Genomic DNA, 25738 nt, shown 5'->3' on the forward strand with positions numbered 1-25738 from the left:
TTACAAAACCAGCAAATTAAGTTACCTCGCTTTTCCATTCTTGACTGAGACATTTTTTCAATCAGAATATAAAAAGTCTCTCTCACCACATGTAAGTTATAACATGAATTTGAAAGTCTAATGACAAGTGACATTTCTGAGCGTAGTGCTATGCTAAAGGAGGCAGGCGTAAGTGTCCCATCTGTTTCTATAATAAGACAGGCAGCCAAAAACTCTTAATCTATTATACAAAACTCAAAGAAGAGTTAATAAAATGATATACAACTTACTAGGGCATTTTTATTCCTAAGATCAAATAATGGCCATAACTGACCTTTTCTTTTTTTAAGTACATCTGTTGAGAGACACATTAAGTGGTTGTGAACTTTCACTAGCTGTGTGTTCAGCAAGATAGCTGAAGCCTTTACACTCGGGTCTTCAAGAGAAGAGTTTACTTGCATACAAGAAGGCAAATCCTATGCTAAAAACTATTGAGTGACAGATTTAAGGTAGACCAATTTCAGTGTGTATAACCAACACACACAGACATACAAGCGATGTTAACGCTTAACTCAGTTCAGAGGCATTCGCTAACCCTTTTTTAATAGACATGTAAAATTTAGAGGACAATTTTCAAGTTTCAAAGAAACCTTAATCTTTCCAGATTTCAAAGAAGGAAAAAATAAACAGCAATGCAGCAAAGTCATTTCTCTTGCTGAAATGACCTCCAGTTTCTACAGGCTACTCCCGGTTTCGCAATAACTGAATCTGAGACTCCAACCACGTACACACAAACGGAGCAGAAGCAGAGAACACTAAAGCTTCCCCAACAGTCCTGGCAAAACCCACCTACCTTCCCTCAGCCCTCCCAGTTTCCCTTCCCGTTCGCGCACACTTGGTTACCTTGACTTCCACCAGGAAAAGAGAACAGGGGTTAATCAGCAGGCAAAATCCTGTTTTATCATTTACAGCCACTATCCTAGCGAGCCAGAGTGCTACTGACCTGATTTCAGGGAGGCAGAACTAAACCCAGCAGAACACAGGGCTATAAATTATACGTGTCCAAAATGCCAACCCAGCAGCTCAAAGCAGCTCAAATGTCAATTTAAGGAAATGGGTATCGCAAATAGTGTCTCAAATGAACATTTCCACTTCCAAACCACCCACCTCCCGACTGAAGCAACCCCGGAGGAAAAAAAAAAGGGGGGGGGTGTCTTACCTTGTACATATCTCGACATTTTAGGGATTTATTAAAATACTCTGATGTGTATATATTAATTTCTAGAGGAGCCACGCTATAGGGCAGGTCTTCTGTCTTCCTCCCCTGCTTTAACAACCGACGTGTTCTTTCTCCCCTTCCTATATTTAGTCACTTAAGGGAGTATTTATTCAAAGCTATTAAAACTGCCTCAAAAAAACAAAACAAAAAAACCAACAAACAGGAAAACCTCCTCCACTTCCAAAAAGACAGGAACTTAGTGTGAGTCCGCTTGGAACTCCTATCTACACTGCGCTCCTAACACAAACCCGGGCCAACTGGAGACTCCCGGAAAAGGTAAAATCACACGAACTTAAATTTCATCAATGAAAGAGGAGGATCTACAACGGCTATTTCACCGCCCCCCGGGTCCCCACGCCCTCCTGGGCTGGACCGCAGCAGACACTGGCCGGCCGCACCCGGCCCCCCACCCCCTCCCCCTCCCTGCCGTCCAGCCTCGGGCCAGTTCCCCGGGAAACCCCGGTCAACAGCTGCCAGCGCCCAAGCACGGTCCGGGAGGCGGGTGAGGCCGCAAAGAGGGGCAACGCAACCATTTTTACCAGCCCAATAAACACCCCGGAACTAGGAGGTGGCAAGAATTCCGCGCGCTCGCCCGCGGGCCGGAGCCTCCAGCTCGCCCCCTTCCAGCAGCGAGTGGCGAAATTCTGCCGCGGCTTGTTCTCGGGAGGGGCCGAAGGCCACATCGCCCCTCCCCCGCAGCAAACACTAAGGGTCCATCTGCGAGGGGAGAAACTGCATGCCAACCCGAGCCTGATAACAGGTGTGCGGGAGGGCCCCGAACCCCAAATTCGCCCTCCCGGGCCACACGGCGGGTCGCGGAGAGGAGCTTTACACATCTTCCAGAGGAAAACACCCGCCTGAGGGGTCTTGGGAAGCCCGTCCCCGCCTCTCCAAACCGCCACCTAGACCCACCTTCCGCTTCTTTTAGCAGCTGGGAAATTGGGGGCGTTTATGGCGCCCCGGGAAGAAGGATCGCAGGCTGAGAGAATGTCACCTCTGAGGCACCCTTCTCTCTCCCCTTCTCCCCTCACACATGCACAACTTGAACTCCTCGCCAGCGGTCACAGCCCAGCTGCTGACCCCCTGCGCCCACCTAGCTGCCGGCTTCTGACACCCCAAGCCCCCACTTCCTCCCAAACACCTCCCCTCCCCCTCCATTTGGAGCAGCCCTGCTCAATGCGGAAATGTCCCCGCAGCTCATACGGACAGGAACAACTACCAGTCAGGAGCCGAGGCGGACGCAGGGCCTGACCAATGAGACTCGCGTAGGTGGCAGGGGGCGGGGCGTCTGCGGCCCGAGGGAGCCCCGCGGAGGTGGGCGCTGAGCCGGGACCCTGGGATCAGCTTGTGGGAGCCGCGTCTACCGCGACGGGGACCAGTAAAATTTCTAGCCCTCTGCAGATACTTCAGCAAGGGAGAGAACCTGAAGCACGAGTGGTTATTTTTGTAGTCCATTAAAATGTTTCGGTTTACCAGGGATTGAAGATAGATATCTAAGCGGCCCATAGAGCCAGAACGCCCCAGGGCAACTACCTGAGCGAGCCCAGGCCCTTCTCAGTAGATACAAACTCTACTCACTACTCCTGGTCTAGGGAGGGTGAAGGTGCGTCAAGGACTAAGCAGTGGGATGTGTGGGGCCCACAAACAGAAGGAGGGACTTAGGGCGTCGAAAAAAGTGCCAAGTGAAGGCTCCGCCACTAGAACCACCACACCCCAGTACCTATTCCTGCAGAGATTTCTGCTGTGATAGGCGTTTACTTTTCTGATCAAAGTGGAAATGAATGTTACCCCTCGAGATGCTTACCTTTAATATTCTTGATGTCCACAAGGAAGGAGGATGTGAAAAGAACATTGGCAGTGGCGTGGGAACCGGAACGGCGAGTGGGCCAGCCCAGCGCCCGCTAAATCACATCTGATATTGCCAACACCTGTAAGACTCAATGGGTGTATCTCACTTTCCTTCATGACTCAGTCAGCCTGCGTCAGGACAGATGAATTGTCAGCGCTCTCTTAGGGGCCTCCAATAAACCAAGTAATTCTAGGAGTTTGAGGCTTTGGACAACACTAATCAACCAAGGTAAAGTGAGAATTTTTTAATGATTCGTCTCTAAACAAACTTTAATTATTTAGTGCCACATATTCATATGGAAATGTTATTAGATAACACCGAAAAGGCCAGTGATTTGTCATGCTAGAGAGCAACAGTCCTTGGTAATATATTTCTTATGTGAAATCGAAAAAGATTGACCTCAGCTATAAAACTGATTTCCCCAAATAAAACCAAAGAAATGTCTAAAACCCAGATATCTACATTTTAATAACAGCACTTGGAGACACAGTCTTAATCAGAATCTCCGCCTCCTTTGTGTGATGTAGAGAAATTATAGCAGCACTAAATAGTATTTATCAATCAATATTAATACCAAAATAAGATGCCACCAAAACATTGGGCCCCATAGGTTGCTTAGCCTGCAAAAGATAAAGGGCAATGAAGAGTCTTTAATTTATACAAGGTTTTTTTGTAAGTAGGATGATCTGTTATTTTCTACCTTTATAGAAGGTTAAGAGAGAGGAAGTGAGTTTTAATTGCAGCAAGAGCATTTGGTAATACCTAAGAATGACATCTTGATTTATGAGTGATTAAATATTGAGATGTAGTACCAAAGGACGTTGTACATTTGCTGCCTCAAGAAATCTCCAAAAAGGAACTACCTGTCTTCAACGATTAAGTCCATAATCGCCCAGAGACTAGCTCTTAGAGAAGTAGCACTCTAGAAGCTATATTCCCAAGTATTATTTTCAAATAGTGCCCTGTAAAATGGAATTTCCTTATACAGCGATTAAGTTTCGGGGCACCTGAGTGGCTCAGATGGTTAAGCATCTGCCTTCGACTCAGGTCATGATCCCGGGGTCCTGGGATTGGGTCCCGCATTGGGCTCCTTGCTTCTTGGGGAGCCTGCTTCTCCCTCTGCCTCTCTCACCCTCTCTCTGTCTCTCATAAATAAATAAATAAAATCTTTAAAAAAATAAAATAAACTTACGTTTCGAGCTCCCAAATATTTTGTAAAAGAGCCTCCCACTTCCTCTAGAGCCACTAGAAATAACCTCACTTGTCAGATAACGACGTGGGGATAGGAAAGGAAGATCATGGCAGTGGACCACTGGTGTATGTGTGTGTGTATGCGTATTTAATCCTTTTTTTCATGATACACTACTGTGGAATTTCCCTTCAAGGTGCATAATGTTGATATATCTATCATTAGAAATCTGTAACATGGAGAGATAGATTTATAGATTAAACAAACCTTTGTAGAAACTTGGGGCATTCTAAAGGAGGATGAAGATAGAGTCCTGGGAAGGACTGTGTATGCAGGGGTAATTTGGAATGAGATGGCTTTTTAGATTTAGTGCTTGGCACAGTGCCTGGTACATAGCAAGCGTTCAGGAGGTGTATACTGAATGACCAGTTTAGTGCCACCAATAAATAAGATTTTAAAATTTAAGGGGCACCTGGGTGGCTCAGTCAGTTAAGTGCTTGCCTTTGGCTCAGGTCATGATCCTGGAGTCCCAGGATCAAGCCCTGTATCAGGCTTCCTGCTCAACAGGGAGTCTGCTTCTACCTCTCCCTCTCCCTCTGCCCCTAACCCCACCCCTGTTCATGTTTCTCTTGTACTCTCTCTCTCTCTCAAATAAATAAATAAATCAAATCTTAGGAAAAAAGAGGTTTCTTAAAATTTAATTTCTATTTAGAGGTAAAGAATTTTTAAGTTTTAGTTACTTCTACCTAGAATGTGAACTTGGGCCAAAGTGTAAGAATAATAGCAGCAAATGCAATGCCCTGATGACTTTACAGTAAGTTTTGCTAACTCCCAACGTGAGCATTATCCAGTAAGAGGTGGTTTAGAAATTGCTAAAGTATGAAATAAGTGTACAGACCAGGAATGTGTGTGTGTGTGTGTGTGTGTGTGTGTGTGTGTGTGTTTGTCTATCTTACTTCCATCCCCTACATACAAGAAAATAAAGCAAGGCAATTTTAGAGAACATGTCAGAGACATAAAAATTTCTATGTCCTGCCCTGAGTGTTTAGCCAAGAAACCAGGCAGCAGTTATACACTAGACTGTTGTGCACATTCAATATTGGCTCCCATCTGTACCTATCTAAATCCTAGGCCACCCACATGAAAAAGAAAAAAGGGGCCACTGTTAGGAATTTGCCAGTTACTGCCTAGATCTAACAATAGGGCATTTTTTAGTTGAAAGGTAACCAAACAGTGTTAACTGGAAAAAGATATCAAATAATATCTGTGAGACAAACTACTACTAATGAATGAGTAGTCTAAAAAAATGAGTGGTGTTTCCAATTACTTGAGGAAGAGAAAGACTTCATTCTTTCCTGTTGCCAACACCCTGTTGTTAATGAATAAGGAAGTTTGTTGAAACAAGTTGTGAATTTAAATTATGACATATCCTATTTATTCATAGTATGATTTTTAAATTACATTTGCAGGTTATTTAACTTTTATATCACAACAGTAGCAATTATTTCAAATAACTAAGATGCTTTAAAAAAGTGTTGTCTCACATTACAGATAATTAAGAGTTGATAAATCTTCTAAGTAGTTTAAAAGTCACCAGGTTCAGAAGAATGCAGTTTAACTGCAACATGCATTATCTTGTTCTCATTTATCAATAATTCCCCTCTGGATTCTCCTTTGAAAGTTGCATAGAGGGTAAGTCCCTACTATGTTGTCCCTACTATGTTCTGCATGTTGCCCAGAGGAGAGTGTTGGTGAGAAATGATGATGCCCATGAAATTGTTGTATCTCACTCATGTGCCAAACTGCATCTCCACATCCCCCCCTGATGATAGAGGCAGAGGAGTCATTTCCTTTAATGAGTAGGTAGCCATAAAAGAAAAAAACCTATATTCTCTCAGGTTTTTTAGTAAACATAGATCATTATGTAATCATAATTCAGAAATATAAAAGACTCACTAAAAAATAATACATCGCTTCTAAATTCATAAGATAAACATTCTGTTTTTCTGTGGTGATATATGTATAAATGATGAGGCTACTTATTGACTTTGAAATCCTCATAGAGAAGAGCTGTGAAATAGAAAAGTATTCAGTTTAATCCTATTTTTTCTTTCTCTTTCAACCATATTAAAGATTCCCTGTTGTGCATTCCATCAAATGTCTTTTGATGGTTTTCCAAACATCTCTGCCTCTGGTCTAGCTTATTAAATTTCCTGCCAGTGCCACCACTGGGAAGGAAAGGATAAAGAACTTCTGTTCCCTTAGTCTCGGGGAATTTATTTTGAGCATTTCACACCCACCACTCTAAGTATTAAAGAGAAGATCCTCAGGACTGTTCTTTGGACAAGGCCTAAATAATTGGGTAATTATATGTCATTAAATGGGTAATATGATTAGGGAATAAAAAGTAACAGTGTTTTTCCCTCTCTAGAGTGGAAAGGAAGAGGAATGTCATTTCATTTAGAGAAAAGACCACAGAAAAAATGTGGTATATTAATGTTAAGTTTTGGTACCATTTTTAATTGAACTTTTTAAAAAAATTCCAATAAGGATAACACATCTTTAAAAAAAATCTGACCAGTACCAAAATGCTCGTAATGAATAGCAGTACTCTTCTGCCCTACCTCTCTTTACTCCATCTTTGCATGCCAGAGGCAACCATTTTTCTTGACAGTTCTATATACCTGATAGTTATTTCTAAATGTTTTTAGTGCCATTTTTTTTTTTTTTTGGTTCCTGGATTTTAGGCAGTATGTGTTTGACTTCTTATTATAAGAGATATAGACTTTGCTCACTTAAAACCCTGGCCTTGTTTTCTCTTTTGTATTAATTTCCTAAACTTAGTAGAGCTATATTTCCCAGCCTTTTCCTCATCACAGCACAGAGAGAAAATGATATTTGTGTGGCATCCTGAGATAACCTAGAGGGAATTTGTGGGCATCATTTTGGACTTGGTGATAAGTTAATTGCTTTTTAAATAATAAAAGCATGAAAATAAAAAATAAATGCAAAGTAATAGGGGAATTATTAGATAATGAACTTGCATAAAACTCTGAGATAAAATCTTTTCAAATTTTTGATTGAGAAATTTGAACTTGCCTGCATGAACATAACCTTTAGAGTCAGGTTTTATGCTTGAAAAAGTACACATAGTTTCTGATCAAGACTTTCAAATTATAATCTCTTCAAAGTCTTGATAGGCACTGTGGTAGGATGAATAATGGTCCTCAAAGATAACCAGTTCTTACCCCCTGGGATCTGTGAATGTCACCCTGTATGGTAACAGGGACTTCAAAAGTGCGACTGAATTAAAGATTTTCAGATGGAGAGATTACCCTGGATTATTTGGTTGGGCCCTAAATGTAATCACCAGTGTCCTTATAAAATGTAGGGAGAAGGGGGCCCCTGGCCAACTCCGTCAGTAGAGCATGTGGCTCTTGATCTTGGGGTCGTGAGTTTGAGCCCTAGGTTGGAGGTGGAGATTACATAAGAAATTAAGTAAAATAAAAAATAATAAAACATAGGCAGAGATTTGAAGACAGAAGAAAAAAGTGATTTGATGATAGAGGCAGGTGGAGAAAAGGCAACGTGATTCAAGGCCATGAGCTAAGCAATGAAGACAGCCCACAGAAGCTGGAAAAGAAAAGGAAATTATTTTCCCCTAGAGCCTCCAGATGTAGTGTGACCCTTGCTGACACCTTGATTTCAGCCAAGAGAAACCCATTTCAGATTTCAGGCTTCCAGAACTATAAGAGAATAAATATATATTATTATAAACCACCCAGTTTGTGGTCATTTGTTTCAGCAGCCAGAGGGAGGGAACACAGTCACCAATCATGAGAAATGTTGTACAAATAGATTTTTAAAAAAATTTAAAACCATTTCTTTAGAAACCATTCAAAATGTATAATGGATTAAATTATATTCAAGGAATCTAACAACTCTATTAATAAACACAATGATGAAATTTGATGTGATAAGGCAAGTGGATTTTTAATTCAGCTGAACTTTTATCTAGCAAATTATTTTTAAATAATGATGAAGCTTTAATTTATAAAACACACACATTGTTGGATCAGTAAGACCAAAATTAGTTTTGATGCCATTAAAAGGACATATCAGCTGCAAACAATCAAAAGTATCTGATGTCTGTGAAGTCAGAGTTTCAGAGCCACCAAAGTTGCACCATCCAGAAGCTCCATGCTGGCTGTGATGTGCTAAACACAGCCAAGGAAGTACTCTACCATCTGGACATCTACTTCAGCAGCCAGCTGCTGAGCATACTTCTCTTCACTTTGGATAAGTGGCCTGTGGAACTACTTTATGTTTTTCATCATCCACTCCACCTGTAGAGACTCTGTTTCTCTTGGGCCACCCTCTGATAAAGGCTGCTAGCAGCTGGAGGCAACCAGCCCTGGGGGTCCCAACGGCCTGCCCCAGGCCTTAAACACTCAATGTCATGCTTCACAGCTATAAGCTATTCAAAGCATTGAATTAGAAAATTCTGGTCTATATTATCCCTCCCACCACTGCTGGGCAGCACACTAGGAAAATGAGAATTTGGAGCACAGAACAGTGCTGAGAGAGGCCATTCTCAATTATCAGTGACTTTCAACCAGAGTTTAACAAAGAAAACATTAGATGTTTGCAAACCTACTGAAGTCCTGGCTTTGCATGGATCTATATGGTAACAAAAACTGAGATTTTTGAAATAATAGAAGTACACTTATTGAAGACTACTGTCTGGATTTGGAGCATCACAGATAGATTCAGAGACTAAACTGTTTGATATCTTTCTAACACAGACCAGCATGGGATGGAGACCAGATAAAGCCACAAATAGACTACCAGGACAATGAAAGAAAAATAAGGATCCAGATAGACCAAAATTTTCTTTAAGCCATGTTAACTTGAGAGTTTTACCAGTTTCCTAGTGAAAAGGAATAAAACAATGCTAAAGTCACACTGGTAATTATTTGAAATTTTTGTGTGCACATATATATATGTATGTATATTGGTATATATTACATATGTTCATATATTTATTAATTACTTACATCCTTATTCCAAAAAGAATTTGGGGCCAAGATATATATATTCCTGATTAAGTTCATTGCTTAGTAAACTGGATGTAGTATAGTTCATTCTATAGTGGTAATTCAGTTTAGTCATTCTCATCTAATCCCTTTTGTTGTCTTTAGATAGTCATATGAAAGAACCCCTTCAGGTATTATTTTTTAAATGGATTTTTCTCAACCTAGCGCACCCAAATGATAACATCTAGGATCCAAAGAGATTTAGGAAGTAAACAGAATTGCTTGTTGTATAGGTAGGTGTACTAGATTAGGTATCTTACATATTACATGATCAATCCCTAAAGCTGTAAACACTGAAGTCCTTTGAGAAGAATCCATACAAAATATGTACCATCATATAAGGTTTTTGTTTGTTTTGATTGATTGGTATTTTTTCCGTTTCAGGTACTCATGTTGGTTTCTGAGGAGGCAAAAGAGTATACTGGGAAAAAACAGATTTTGGAAAATAACCTGTTTTTTCTTTTGAGTTCTGCCACTTAGAACCTGAAAAGCTTGGTTAGCTCTATGAGACTTAGTTTCCTCATCTAAAAATGAGAGTAACAACAGATAACCTGTCTTGCCTCTTACAGAGTTATCATAAAGATCATCTCATTCACTGTTGGCAGAGTATGAGTGATGATGATGATTTTAATTAATGATTTCCTATATTGCCTTGATATAACATTAATCCATTAATCTCAAGTTATTATTCCTTGTTATTACATATTAAATATTTATTTTCCCTACATAGATGCTAAACTTTCTGAGAGCAAGAAGTTTTTATCTATCTTGTATCCCCAGAGCATATCATAGTGTTTGTCACTGAAAAGAAATTTGTTGAATGAATTATCAAATAAGATATTTATGAATGAATTTAAAAGCTATAGAATGCTGTATAGGTATATATTAGATGTTCCTTATTATTTCTTTAGGAATCATGTTTTGGATGGCAAATGATCAACTTGTAAATTTACTTTTAGAACACTAAAGGAGGCATTTCAAAACAAATTCTGTTGTGATAGAGTGTTTGCATAGATGGCCACCATTCCTTCCATCCCTGTGCCCCACACCTTTGCAATGTGACTTTGTCACTCCTCCCATTAAGAGGTGGAGTCTTTTCCTCCCAACATACCCTTGAGTCTTGGTTGGCCTAGTGACTCGTTTTTGATCAATAGAATGAAGCAGAAGTGATATTATGTGACATCTAATCTTAGCCCCAAGAAGCTTTTCAACTTTTAGTCTCCCCATTGGAATGCTGCCCTGAGATCAATGTATGAAGAAGCCATTTCTAACCTATTGGAAAACGGCAGGCCACATGGAGTAGAAATTTTCCTGTTGAGGCCCCCCTAGACCAACCAGGACTAACTCTCAGACATGTGTTGGAGTCCATCTTAGGCTCTGGTCAGACTGCCTAATGAGTCAAACTGGCCACATAAGTGAATCAGATAAGACCATAAAATAATCATTCACCCCGCTGAGCCAGATCCAATACTGTGTATTATTTCACAGCACAGATGACTGATAGACTCATTAATGTAGTGTCAAAGAAAAATCAAATCACACTCATTTACTCCTTATTTACCCCAGAACTGCCCTTAATCTTTGTACACTGGGACTATATTTTTCAGCCCACTCATTTCTCACATCTAAACTCTATTCTCCAAACCCTTCTGAGGAAGAGATTTCTTCTGATCACTTTCCTGGTTAAATCAGTATCCCTAAGGGGTGCCTGTGTGGCTCAGTTGGTTAAGTGTCTAACTTTTGATTTTGGCCAGGTCATGATCTCAAGGTTATGAGATTGAGCACCACGTCAGGCTCCGCACTGGGTGTGGAGCCTGCTTGAGATTCTCTCTCTGTCCATCTTTCTCTCTCTCTCTCTCTCTCTCTGAAAGAAAGAAAAGAAAGAAAGAAAGAAAGAAAGAAAGAAAGAAAGAAAGAAAGAAAGAAAGAAAGAAAGAGAAAGATCAATACCCCTAAACTTAAAGATCTGTTTTTCAGAGATTTTGAAATTCTTTAAGTGGAAAAAGATAGGCTTTTATTTTAAAATACATTTTTAACGTAATTTAAAATATATTGTTTTAAAGATGCATTGGATACTTCCAAGTTTCCAAGGATATGTCTTGCATTGTTTTAATAGTAAAAATTAAGATATAACTCAAGTGTCACTAACAGGGGAATAGGTTATGACAAAGACATTTGGTAATGTGTGTGTATGTATATATATATATATACATACATATATATGTATGTGTGTATATATATATATATATATATATATATACACATTTTGACATGGAATGATATTCCTTATATCCTAAGTGGGGAAAAACAAGCTAAAAAATATATGTAGTAAGGCCAGTTTTTACAAACTTTGGTTTAAAAAAAAAGTTTGCTTGCTTGCTTGTTATCTAAGACTGGATAAAAATACACCAAAATATTAATGGTTACCTCTGGTGGTAAGGTCATGGGTGACTTTTCTTTTCTGTTCTTTCTTTTTAAAATTATTTTTATGTACTATTCCTTCTACTATGAACAGGTATTTGTGTAATAAAAATAAAAGTCATGTTTAAAGCATATATCTATCTAACAAGAAAGAAAACTGATATTCCAGCACCAATATTCATCAACTTGGTCCCTTATTGATGAATACAGAAAATCAAGAATTACCAGATATTTGAGGAAAATCAATTGCACCAAAGAGAAGGACAATGATAAAACAGAAAGCCTAAATATGAAGGACATGAAGATTAATTCAGAGACTTAAAGATACTATAAACATAAAATAAGAACAAGCTATAGAAAAGTGACAATCAGAGTACAAGAGATAATACTTGGGAATTAAAAATGTAATCACTAAAATTAAACCATTTGGTAGAAGGGATGAAAGGTAAAGTTCAAGGATTCCTGGAACATACAACAAAGAGTCAGAAAATAGAAAATATTAGAGAAAAATTATGACATCGTATATCAATCCAGAAATTTCAGCATCCACCCATGTCCATTTTATTAAACTGTTGGAACAGTGTCACAAACATAAAACTATTCTTTTTTTCTAAACACTTTCTTCAGTCATGACCTGTCAAATTGCCCTTTCCTGCCTCTTGACAACAATGGTTACTTTCGGCTTTCATGACTCTAGTAGTTCAGTTTGAAATTCCAATTTCATGTCCCATTTAAATCTCATCTTCCCCTTCTCCAGTCATTTTGACTCAGGCTTTACCTGTGACTCCAGGAACCTGCAGTGGAGAGGAGAGTATGCCTGCATTTTCACTCTTCCCTCTCCTTCAAAAATACCCAATAGTTGAGGTTGTTGTTGGTTTTCCCTTCTTGTGAGAAGTGATTTTCAGTCATTATACCTCACTGAGTTTAGGAGGTAGGAAACACACTCCCCCGCTCCCTTTGGAAAAGATGCTGCACTCTTGCCTACAAAAATGCTGACAATTTCTTTTTTCACTATCCTTCCTCAATCATCTAGTCATAGACCTGGGATAGATGGGGAAGGGGGATTGGGGTACTGGTTGGGAGTAGCAAAGCTCTAATCATTGAGGCTTTTCTTTAAAATGAGAGATATTTAACACCTCTTGGCACTCAGCTTGACATATCACCAACTCTAGGGCAATCCTATGATGTGTCAAAAAGAGCTTCTAGGGAAACAGAACAGAAAAATTCAAGGGGTAGAAATAAATGGTAAAAGAAAATGTGAAAAGAAACAAGTTTTCAGATGAAATGTGTCCAGGGCAAACTAAACTGTATAACTCAAACCATTTTCTTTTTCACATTCTTATGAAGTTCCAGAGCATGGTTTCATTCACTTATTCATTCAAAAAATATTCATTGAACACTACCATGAACCAGACACTGGTAGGCTGCAGGTTTATAATGGTGAACCTAACAGAGAAGTATACTAAGTGAGGCTGACAGGCTATAAACCAATAAATAAAATAATTAGTTAAATAATTACAGATTGAATAAAAAGCTATGAATGAAATAGAGTGCTGTGATCCAGAATAACAAGGAACATTAATATGGTAACATGGTCAAGAAAAGCCTTTCTGAGAGGTAGCATTTAGACTTCTGCCTATGGAGGTTAAAATCCAACTGACACTGTGCCCTCCAGAAGGTTACCTTTATGTGTGGGTTAACATGGAAGCCCTGAGCATTAAAGCTAAAATCTGAAGGAAAAAAAAATCAACTATGTAAAGACCTAAGGAGAATGTATGCTAGATAGCACCTCAAGTACAGAGGTTCTGAGATAGAAGGAGCATGGTGTATTCTAGGAGATGACAGGAGGGTGGAGTGAGGAAATAAGCAAGTGAAAGATGGCAAGAGACAAATAACTTTGGAGAAATGGGAGGAATCAAACATGTAGAGCTGGCTGTACAGGTTTTGGATTTATCCTAAATGCAATGAAAAGCAATTCAGTCATTTAAAGCAGGGAATTGACATGATCTAATTGACATTTTTTTTTCTAATTGACATTTTTAGAAGAGTATAGAGATATATTTTGAAGGTGGAAATAACGGGAATTGGTGATGAATTCATTGAGGAGGGAGGAGTCATGAGAGAACGAAAGGGAAGAGTCAAGGAGGACAGTTTATCACAGGGCCATTTATTGAGGTGGTAAAGGCTGAGGGAGATCCAGATTTAGAGAACCATTTTGGTCATGTTAAGTTTGAAATGCCTGGGAGACATACAAGAGAGATGTTAAGTAGATATTTAAAGATGTGAATCTGGAGCTCAGAAAGGAAGTCTAGCCTACTGTTATAAATTTAGGAATTGTCAGCAGATAGTTTTTAAAGCTATGAGAATGGATAAGATCATGTAGGGAGAAGGCATAGAGAATAGAACAGAGGGTACAGGAACTCTGGCATTTAGAGGTCATATGGAGAAAGGAAAAACATGTGAAGGAGACAAAGCAAAAGTAGCCAATTATTCAAGAAAACCAGGATAGTTGTATGGTCTAGAGCCCATAGAGAAGAGTATTAGAAAAGGTCAATAATGAGAGCTCAGTTAAACTGAGGACAGAAAAGAGAGTCAAGTGAGTGGAGATTGTCAGTTACCTTTACAAGAGCAGTAGAGTGATGGGAAAATTGAAGTAGATTGAAGTTTGCCATTTATCTTCTCAGCAACATTGATTTTTAGAAGACAATGGAGCAATACTTTCAAAGTTCTGAGAGAAAATGACTCGAACCTACAATTCTATGATCAAAACATTCAAGGGTGAGGACAAACTAGGGATCTTTTCACCTTCTTTGGGGGGGCTTCCTATGCCTTTTCAGGGGGGAAATGCCTAAGGAAATGTTCCAGCAAAATGAAGAGAACTCAAGATAGAAACATGGGAACTTAGTAATAGGATATTTCAGGAACACAAATATTTAGGGCCCCAGGGCAATCAGTGATAGTAAAACAGAAAGAAGGATCTAGAAGAATGTCTTTAAGAAAGAAGTATATTCATTTTATGAAATAGTATGATTAAAAACATTGACAATCTTAATGATAGGGTGATCTATGCTTCTCCTGTCATCAACACTAAAGAAAGACAAGTGGAATCTTTAGCAAAGGCAAAAAATTGTGTAAGCCATGGTCCAAAGATGAAACAAACTAAAATGTGACATTATTATGAGGAATCAATGGACACATTAAAAAAAAGAATCCATTTGACATTACACCTAGAACATTCTCCTTCAGTAAGTGCAGATCTAGTAACATGGTTTGATTCCCTTTTCATGAGTTTATTCATACTACCTGATTCAGCAATGAATAAGATTTTAAAAATGGTGATGCTGAAAAAGAAACCCTCACTTTTCAAATTAAATTTAAAGATAAAATGTGGAAGACTTGATTATTCTAACAGTAAATATAAATATTGACAATGTAAAAGTAGTGATAGAGCTAATGGAAGTTGGTAAGTGGAGAGAAGTGAAAGGATGCAAAATATATTAATCTTACATAATAAAGGAGTCAAGAGACACTTTCTGAAGTGGGTGGATCAAGAAATAGAGGTGTGAGTATATTCTTTAAAGCAATAAAGTAACAAATAGAACTTACTGTAGTATAATAAAAATTTCAAAGAGGAGACCAAGGGAAGAAAAATGAAGAGTAATATAACTGAGCTAAATTCTTATTATTCATTTTCAGTGTGGAATCAAAAAAAAAAATGTCAGGAGTTGAACCAAAATGTAGCAGTATGTATGTATTGTTTTCAGTTATGAAGATAACTATCAGAAATACAGTGTGATACAGCTACCTTTAGGATACTTTTTTTCAAATTGTGGGAATGAAATCAATTTAGTGGGTTACAACCTACATTAGAAAAAGAAGGTAAAAGGAAAAATTAAGTTGCATTGCACTAGTAAGGGTAAGTAAAATCGATGAAACTTTTCATCACTTTGTGTGTGGGTGTGTGTCTGTGTGTAAAATGTATTTGCCACTTGGGTCCTGGTCAACAAAGTGCTATAGGAAGTAGGACTAGGCTGTGGACAATCATTGGGCTACATTTTTATCTTTCATTTTTCTACTCATGTGTTTGAATTTTTTAACTCATGCATGTACTACTTTTATAATTTAAAATATATATCTTTAGTTTTGGGGGGTTTTTTCTTTGTTTTTAATACATAAAAAATACAAACTCATAAGCTTCTGTAACATAAAGTGGTTTATTTCCTAACAAAAGCAATTATTAGGCAATTTTTTTGAGAGACAAAATGATAGGCTATCTTCCATTACTTAAGAAAGGAAAAGTTAACAATAAGTTTTGAAGATTACTTAAGGCTCAAGGGAGGGAAGGCTGGGGCAGGGGCAAGAGTTTAAGGTGTTAGAAGTCTAGGCAATGGATTAAGTAAGAAGATAAAGCAAGAGAAATCAAAATTTTAAAATATTGTCACACTATAAGCCAATGCTAAAGATGATTTTAAATCAGCAAATTATTTTGATTCTATGTAATAGTGTTTTATCTAACAGTGAACACTATAATTGCTTGCATTTCTATGGTGGCTTTCAATTTTCCTGTTTGCCCTTAAAGCAAATATGAGACCAATTTTGAGTATCTGCTTACTTAGACCCTCCCTTTTCTAAAAGCTTCTATTCCACTTGGATAAGATCTCTGTTGTCTTGTGTACCTTGTGACCTGCCACCTAGCTGTATATACCTAATTGGACCAAAGAAAGACTACTGACCCAACCTGTACCAGTGAGATTTTCTCTTCTAGGAATTTGGAGTTGGAACTCAGAAATACTGATCATTTTGTGTTGGTCACTTGGGGAGTAAAAGTATCATTCTGGGGCAGCAATATTTGGCCCATCTGCCTAGATACACAGAAAAGAATTCATCTCCCTAAAAAGGAAAGAATAAAGCATGGAGGAGAGGCCACTAGTTTGTCAAATAAAAAAATACTTAAGTACCTACTGTTCCAGGTACTGTTCTAGATACTAGGGACACAGCAGTGAATAAAACTGAGTCTCTGCCCTTGCTAGTATATATTCTTGGGGAAAGGAGGAAGATGATGAATACATATTTAATGAAATGTGAAGCAGTAATAAAATCTATGAAGAAAAATGAAGGAGGGCAGGAGATAGAAAGTTTGAAGCTGGGATCAGGAAATAATTTGAGCAGAGATTTGGACCAATTGGGGAAGGTAGCCAAAAAAATATCTGAAAGAATTGCTTTCCAAGCTGCAGTTCTAGGACATGCAAAAACTTTGAGTTGGGAACATTCTTGGGAAGTTCAGGAGACACAGTGGTAAGAAAAAAGAAAAAAGAAATCTACACCTTGATAAAGATAAAGAGGAGATCTTAAAAACATCCAGAGAGAAAAGATAGGTTACCCAGTTGTTATATAAATGGGTTCAAGATGGCATCTCTATATTGGCCCCTATATATTGTTTACTTATTCCCAGCAGGCTAGGACCTGAGAGCAAAGCCTACTAGTGCCAACCCAAGTTTTTACACATCCAGTTGCTTTAAGTGTAGCCTAAATAAGCAGATTTCTAATATTTAGATCCTGCCTTCTAGGTGTACCCCATGAAACTGCACCCAACATCTTCTAGCCATAGATAAGACAAACTCTGTAGCTGTAAAAGAACCCAAACTGCTGTTGCCCTTCAGAGCTCTCTGACCCAGAGATTCCCACCGTGCTACTGAGTGATATATCCTAGACACACAAGCCCCCTCTCCAATTCCTCTCTCCTTGGAAGTTCCATTGTCCTTTTACCCTTCTGAATGGTAGCCCCATGCGGCTATCTCTGGATAGTGTCTTGCTGTGAGTGACTTCCTCTTTCCTGTGGTCCTGCCCAGCTGCCACCTAGTAAACCTTATTTGCACTATTGTCATCTCATGGTCTTGTCTCTTCCTTGATCTGTCCTGAAATTCTTGAACTTACCACAAAAATAGAACAAAATTAGACTGAAACTGACTTCTCAATTGCAACAATATAAATCAAAAGACAATGGAATAATATAATCCAAGTAGTAAGGGCAAATAACTGGCAGCCTATAATTTTATACCTAGCTAAACTATAACTTGAGAGACAAAAGTTGAGAATCCCTACTAAAGGATATACTTCATTATTAAATAAATTATGCCAAAAGGAAGAAATGAGATACAAAAAAAAATAGTGATGGGGCAGGTAAATACATGGGAAAATATGAACAAGTATTAATTGTATAAAACAGTGATAATAATAATGACTCATGAGGGAGTACAAAAACAAGATACAGCTAAAATACTAATGATAATAACATGTACAATAGAATAAGGTAATCATAGAAAAACTATGCTAGGTCTTTGTTCTATTCAAGATCAAGGTAGGTATATTTATCAACTTTAGACTTTAAGTGTTCATATTAAAGCTATCACTAAGAATATATATAGGATTGGGACACCTGGCTGTCTCAATTAGTAGAGCATGCAACTCCTGATCTCGAGGTTGTGAGTTCAAACCCCACTTTGGGTGTAGAGATTACTTAAAAATAAAATCTTAAGAAAAAAGGAATATATGTAGGATGTATTACTCCAAGATGCAGTAGACAGAGGGAAAGACAAATAAAGAAAATTTATTTAATACAATAGACATAAGCAAAAAGAATAGATTTTAAAATGTAAAACCTAAAGATAATTTTTTTTTAAGATTTTATTTATTTGAGAGAGAATGAGAGATAGAGAGCACGAGACGGAAGAGGGTCAGAGGGAGAAACAGACTCCCCGCTGAGCAGGGAGCCCGATGTGGGACTCGATCCCAGGACTCCAGGATCATGACCTGAGCCGAAGGCAGTCGCTTAACCAACTGAGCCACCCAGGCGCCCCAAAGATATTTTTTTTTAATTTAAAAGAGAAAATAAGCATGAAAAAGATGGTAGAAATAAATCCAAATGTATTAGTAAACATTTAATAAATACCACTTGGACTAACTCACAAATTGAAAAAGAGAGACTATTAGTTTAGATTATTAGATTAAGAAAAACATATAAAATGCCCCTGAATGGAATTTACAGGAAACACATCTAATGTGAGGACACAGAAATAGTTAGGTAAGTAAAGGAAGAATTTCTACAGTAAGTCAACAGAAAAAAAGTTGAAGGATTGGAAGAGAATAAATAAAACTGTCATTATTTGCAGGTAAGATGATTGTCTACATAGAAAAATCCAAGAAATTCTACAAACAAATCATTAGACTTAATCAGATAATTTGCCAAAGTGTCTGATATAAGATTAATATACAAAATTTAAATACATTTTATATACAACTAGAGAAATAACATTTTAAGAGATTTTTTTTGTGATAGCAAGAAAAAAATTAGAACATCCTTTGGATATTAGGCAAGACCTTATAGAGAAAATTGTAAAACTTTAATGAAAAATATATTGAGAAATATAAGCTGGTAGAAAGGCTCAATATTATAAAGAAGACAAGTCTCCCAAGATTGATCCATCTATTCAAATTAATTTCAATTGAAACCTTAGGTGGATTTTTTTTTAATTTTTTTATTTTAGAGAGAGAGAGGGAGTTAGTATGAGTGGGGGGAGGGGCAAAAGGAGAGGGGGAGGGAGAGAATCTCAAGCAGACTACCTGCTGAGTGGGGAGCTCCATGTGGGGCTAGATCCCAGGACCCTGAGATTATGACCTGAGCCAAAACCAAGAACTGGACACTTAACTGACTGAGCCACAAAGGTGCCCCTTAGGTGGATTTTTTTAACTTCACAAGTTTGATAGAATTTTATGTAGAAATCAAAAGCTCAAGATAGACAAGATATTCCTCAAGAAGAAGGGGGAATATTTGCTCTATTACATATAAGACTTCTTATAAATTTATATTAAGTAAAGCATATTGACAGTGGCCCAGCAACAAAAACTTGACTAGTGGAACTAGAGTTTAGAAATTGATCTCTCTCTCTCTCTCTCTCTCTATATATATATATATATATATGGTAACTTGATTTATGAGAGATGAGTATTATAGATTACTGGAAAAGGATGAACTTCAAGAAATGACACTAGCCTTTGAACTGCCCATCTTCAATTTTCTTGTTAAATGAGATCACAAATGTCTACATTGCTTACTGTTAGTTAGATTTTTCTGTTAGTTGCAGCTCAAAGAATTCATAACTGATATAGGTCCTAGGATCTCTTTGCCAAAGACATGTGACTAAAATGGTCCAATCAGAGTGGATCCTGCAACTTGTGGAGAAACGACAGGGAAGAAACTATGACTCTTCTACTAAACTTGAATCTGAATGAATGTGTGCCTCGGGTTTCTGGGGAGTACCACATGGCACCTGAGAGTGAAACCAACACAGTAGAAGGCAGAGTAAAGGATGAAGAGAAACTGAATCTGGATGATAGTTTGAACCCTTTAACTGAGATCCAGCTTCTGCTATCTACCCATGGACTTTTTCAATTATATAAGCCAATAAATCATTTTTTTAATTTGTTTTAGCTATTTAAAGTAGAATTTTCTGTCTTATGGAACCAAAATGATCTCACTAAAAATGGTAAACTCACTTTCTCCAAGAGTTTGTGATAGAAACCATGATCATTGAATTTTTTTAAATGATGCTTTATCATAAAGATGGATGTAACTAATAAAGCCAGTGTGCACCCAACATATAGATGAGACGACAAAAGCAGTACACTGGGGGTGTCTGAGTGGCTCAGTTGTTAAGCGTCTGCCTTCGGCTCAGGTCATGGGGATCTAGCCCTGCATTGAGCTCTCTGTTCAGCAGGAGGCCTGCTTCTCCCTCTCCCACTCCCCCTGCTTGTGTTCTCTCTCTCGCTGTGTCTCTCTCTGTCAAATAAATAAATAAAATCTTTAAAAAAAACAGTACACTGGTTTGATTGAAACATTTGGGTCGTAGTAATTACATCTTTTGAAAATCCTACAAAAACCAAAGTGTCACCGTGTTTTGTTCAATAAAACCAAAGCTGAGGGGTTGAGAAGGAGACCATGATATAAAGTCAGAAAGAAAGCTGATTTTGTTAGCCAAGTAATAAAGATGCAAGAAATTGTAGAAAATAAACTCTTGCCTCATCCTCTAGGTTTAGGGAAGCAATTTTTACAAATATGCTGTATAAACTGCTTTTAAAATTCTGGTGTTTTGCTCACTAGGGAGTCTTGCTAGGATGGCTTACAAAGAAGAGAAATTTAAGAAAGTCTGAAAAAGTTATGAGATTAAATTTGTGTTTTAGAAGATCTTTCAAAATGAGAGATCTAAAACTCAAATACCAATTGGATTTGTGACAAAGAAAATGGTCTACAGACGTAGTTATCAAAATTAATTTTAGCCTTGGAGACTTTCTACATGAAATCTTACAGAAAATTTCAATATGTAAATTAGACAAATGTATTTGTTAGTATAGATTTTTTTAAGTTGAACTGTATAGCATTTACTTATTAAAGGGGCGAGGAAGGATGCTAGTCTGAAGAATACACTAAAATTTTAAAATCAAGAGTGATGGATAACTGTTCCACTCTTATCATCATTAGCATTTGATTTATCTCTCTAATAGTTTTAGTTATGCAGGAGTAAGATAAAATATTTGCAAATGGTAATTTCAGGATACTTTTCAATTAAACTCAGAAGGCTAAAAAAGAAATAATAGACTGAAAATTTTTTTATTTCAAGGTTAAGCCACTAAGCATGTCTATTAGTAGAATTATTTATCATAAATATGAAGGTTTAGAGAAGGAACTAAAAGTTACAAGCATTGCTTAAAATACTTATAATAAGATACAGTATTATGACACCATGTTTACTTGTTAGTGTGTTGTTTTTGTTGCATAATTGGCTATTTTGCCTCAACAGAGAATTTGCCAAACTCATGCATTTGAACTTTCAACTGGTTTTTAGTTGAGCATGATGCATGTGTGTTGTGGATTTCTATTCATTTGTACAATTTTATGTCAGTAAATGTGACATAAAATATAAAAATAAATGTTTAAAAAGAAAAAGAATGAAGGACCATAACTTTAAATTTAATCCACATTTATAGGAAGCTTAAGTGAGCCCACAAACATATTGATGAGGAAATCACAAGGACTGTTCACAAAAATTCCAGTTCTCTTCCTGGATATTGATTGCTCTTCCCTGATGACCTTGGAGTTAGTTGTGGCCTGGTACCTTGCTTTGGCCAGTGAAATGTGAGCAGACTTGGCATGTATCATTTCTGGGCAGATGTATTAAGAGCAAGTGCCGTTGCACAATCCTTCATGTTTCTTCTCCCTGCCACAGTGATCAAAGAAGCACACTACTGAGAGGGAGTCTCCATCAACCTGGATTCCTGAGCGATGATGAATAGAATCCCTTGCTAACCTTCAGAAGACATGTGTAAAATCAGACACTATGGATAAGCCAAAGAAGCCAGTTAACAGAAAGAGGAGAATGGGACAGAGCTGCTAAGAGAATGTAAGATGCCATGAGGGAAAAATAAGAAGGAGCAGCTGATCCCTAGAATTTCTTTGGTTCCAGGTGCTTTCCAGGTCCTGTGGGTTCTAATACTAAACTCCACATTATCCTCTGGAGCTTGATAGGACTACTGATACTTGAAAAACAATAACAAAAAGTCTAAATACAAAGTGTATTTCAACCTAGTAAGGTGTTCCCCAAATGCATATGCTGAATCAAAGATATGTGCATTTTAATATAAATTGCCAAATGTCACCCACTAGCAAGGTAGAGAGTGCTCCTTTCAGAAGACAGTGCTTTTGGCAACATTGGCTATGCACATTAAAAAACAAAACAAAGTAGGGATAAAAACTTTGCTAATGGGAAAAAATGTTAAATATATTAATCAGAATTTATTAGTAAGGCTTTTTACCAAATTTTTCTAAATTTACTCCTTTTTTTGTAATTAAAAAATGTATTTCTCTTGCCAATTCATGTTTTAGGACCTTAAAAGTTTTTTATCGGTGTATATGAGTTTTCTGTATTGTAATACGTATCAAATATTTATCCAATTTGGTTTCAGCTTTCAGATTTTTATTATGTTGGTAGTTTATGCCAACTTTTAACTGTTATGTAGTAACACAAATTTTTCTTTACTAAGCCCATCATTGTATCTAAGATTATAAGTTTTTACCCAGCCAGAGATTGTTAAATATTCATTCTTTATTTTTCCCTTTACTCTCTTTTTCTCACCTATATGATTCTCATTCATATTGTACAAAATTGCACCTGGGTGGTTTAGCCAGTTAAGTGTCTGCCTTCATCTCAGGACTACGTCAAGAGTATCTACACAGCAAAGGAAATGATCAACAAAACAAAAAGGCAAGCTACTGAATGGGAGAAAATATTTGCAAGTCATATATCCAATAAGGTGTTAATATCCAAAATATATAAAGAACTCATAACACAATAACGAAACACACAACCTGACTAACAAATGGGCAGAGGATCTGAATAGACATTTTTCCAAAGAATGTACCTATGGCCAACAGGCACATGAAAAGATGTTTAACATTACTAATCATCAGAGAAATGCAAATCAAAACAGAATGAGTTATCAACTTCATACATGTCAGAATGGCTATTATCAAAAAGACAAGAAGTAAGTGTTGGAAAGGATGTGAAGAAAAGAGAATCTTTGTACACTGTTGGTGGGATTTTAAATTGGTTTAGCTACTACAGAAAAATAGTATGGAGATTTGTCAAAAAATTAAAAATAGAACTAACATATAGTTCAGCTACTCCACTCCTGGGTATTTATCTAAAAAATACAAAAACACTAATTCAAAAAGATACATACACCGCATGTTCATTGCAGCATTATTAAAATAGCCAAGATATGGAAACAACTTAAGTGTCCATTGACAGATGAATGAATAAAGAAGATGGCAATATACATATATAGATATAGATATATACATGTAGATGTATACATATATATATGTATACACATACACACACACAACCAAATACTATTCAGCCATAAGAAAGAAGGAAAGCTTGCCATTTGCAACAAATGGATGGACCTTGATGGTATTATGCTAAGTGAAATAAGTCAGACAGAGAAAGATAAATACTGTATCATTTTACTTATATACAGCATCTGAAAAACAAAGCAGGTACCTGGCTGGGTCAGCTGGTAGAGCATGTGACTCTTGATCTTGAAGTTATGAGTTCAAGCCCCACTTTGGGCATAGAGTTTACTTAAAAAAAAAACCCAAAAATTCATAGATACAGATTGGTAGTTTTAAGAGGGAAAGGAGGTTTGGGGGGTAGGCGAAATGGGTGAAGGAGGTCTATTGTATAGTGATGCCTGGTAACTGCACTTATAGTGGTGATCACTTAGTAGTGTATACAAATATCAAATTATAATGTCTTATACCTGAAACAAATACGAATTTTACCTCAAAAAAAAAAAGATAAAAGAAGGGAAGATAAAAGCAATACCTTTTAAGTGAGGTTTGTTTGTAATTTGGTTCCATGTTTAAGACAAAAAAATTGGTATCAGAATTTCTAATGAATATATTTTATGCTATCTTTAAAAAGATTTAATTAAATTTAGTAGGGTTTTTTGGTTTGTTTTTCTTTATACACTCTGTGAAGTAAGTTAATGATAACAAAATCTGATCTGGTTGGATACTTTCCTCTATGACTCATTTTGAGAATCTGTGTGAAAGAAGAGCTTTTTTAAATTAATATTTGATTTCAGGGCACCTGGGTGGCTCAGATCGTTAAGTGTCTGCCTTCAGCTCAGGTCACGATCCCGGAGTCCCGGGATCGAGCCCCGTATCAGGCTCCTTGCTCAGCGGGGAGCCTGCCTCTCCTTCTCCCACTCCCCATGCCTGTGTGCACGCGCTCTCTCTCTCTATCTGTCAAATAAATAAATAAAATCTTTAAAAAAATTGGTATTTTGATTTCTTCAAGGAATTGATCCCATGTACAATTGGAAAACTATAAGGTACCTAGGGATAAATCTAACCAGAGGTAAAAGACTAGTACTCTGAAAACTATAAAACACTGATGAAAGAAATCAAAGATGACCCAAAGAAATTGAAAAACATTACATGCTCATGGATTAGAAGAACAAACATTGTTATAATGTCCATACTACCCAAAGCAGTCTACACATTTAATGCAATCCCTATCAAAATACTAATAGCATTTTTCATAGAGCTAGAACAAACAATCCTAAAATTTGTATGGAACTACAAAAGATCCCAAATAGCCAAAGCAATCTTGAAAAAGAAAGACAAAGCTGGAGACATCACAATTTCAGACTTTAAATTATATTACAAAACTCTAGTGATCAAGACAGTATGGTATTGGCAGAAAAACACACTTAGATGAATGGAACAGAATAGAAAACCCAGAAATAAACCCAAGACTATATGGTCACCTAAACTTAAAGCAGGAAAGAACATCCATTGGAAAAAAGACAGTCTCTTCAACAAATGGTGTTGGGGAAAATTGGACAACAACATGCAAAAGAATGAAATTGGACTACTTTTTTTAAAAAAGATTTATTTCTTTATCTCTATTATTAGAGAGAGAGTGCAAGCATGGGGAGGGGCAAAGGGAGAGAGGGAGGGAGAGAACTCAAGAAGACTCCCTGCTGAGCACAGAGCCTGATGTGGGGCTTGATCATGACCTGAGCCGAAATCAAGAGTTGGATGCTTAATCAACTGACCCACCAGGCACCCCTGGACTACTTTCTTACACATTCAAAATGAATGACAGACCTAAACGTGAGACAGGAAACCATCAAAATCCTAGAGGAGAACACAGGCAGTAACCTCTTTGACATCAGCCTAGCAACTTCTTGCCGAGGCAAGAAGAAACAAAAGCAAAAATAAACTACTGGGACTTCATCAAGATATAAAGCTCTGCACAGTGAAGGAAACAATCAACAAAACTAAAAGGCAACCTTCAGAA

At 37.4% G+C, this 25738-nt stretch overlaps 1 protein-coding gene and 1 long non-coding RNA gene across 4 annotated transcripts in view; one reads left to right on the plus strand and one right to left on the minus strand.

The window, feature by feature from the left end:
- UGP2 (UDP-glucose pyrophosphorylase 2) overlaps window positions 1-2389 on the minus strand; it is a 70596-nt gene extending 68207 nt beyond the window's left edge. The window contains exon 1 of one of the 2 annotated variants that reach the window (XM_025868597.2): window positions 2171-2389. Coding sequence is in view for 1 of the 2 variants with exons in the window: in XM_025868596.2 (XP_025724381.1) it covers window positions 1199-1217 (19 nt within the window). In the remaining variant the exon portion in view is untranslated. Of the gene's footprint in view, window positions 1-1198; window positions 1588-2170 lie in introns of those variants that run through there. The other variant, XM_025868596.2, reaches the window with a different exon arrangement.
- A 168-nt stretch (window positions 2390-2557) lies between these two features.
- The window catches only part of LOC141373610 (uncharacterized), a 229928-nt gene continuing 206747 nt past the window's right edge, over window positions 2558-25738 (plus strand). For both annotated transcript variants that reach the window (XR_012379809.1, XR_012379810.1), the window contains exons 1-2: window positions 2558-3335; window positions 22094-22267. This is a non-coding gene — a long non-coding RNA (uncharacterized lncRNA). The remainder of the gene's footprint in view (window positions 3336-22093; window positions 22268-25738) is intronic.

Source organism: Callorhinus ursinus, unplaced genomic scaffold (genome assembly GCF_003265705.2).
Source record: "Callorhinus ursinus isolate GAN/ISIS: 27379988/994484 unplaced genomic scaffold, GSC_fseal_2.0 scaffold10, whole genome shotgun sequence".
Classification (NCBI taxonomy): Eukaryota; Metazoa; Chordata; class Mammalia; order Carnivora; family Otariidae; genus Callorhinus; species Callorhinus ursinus.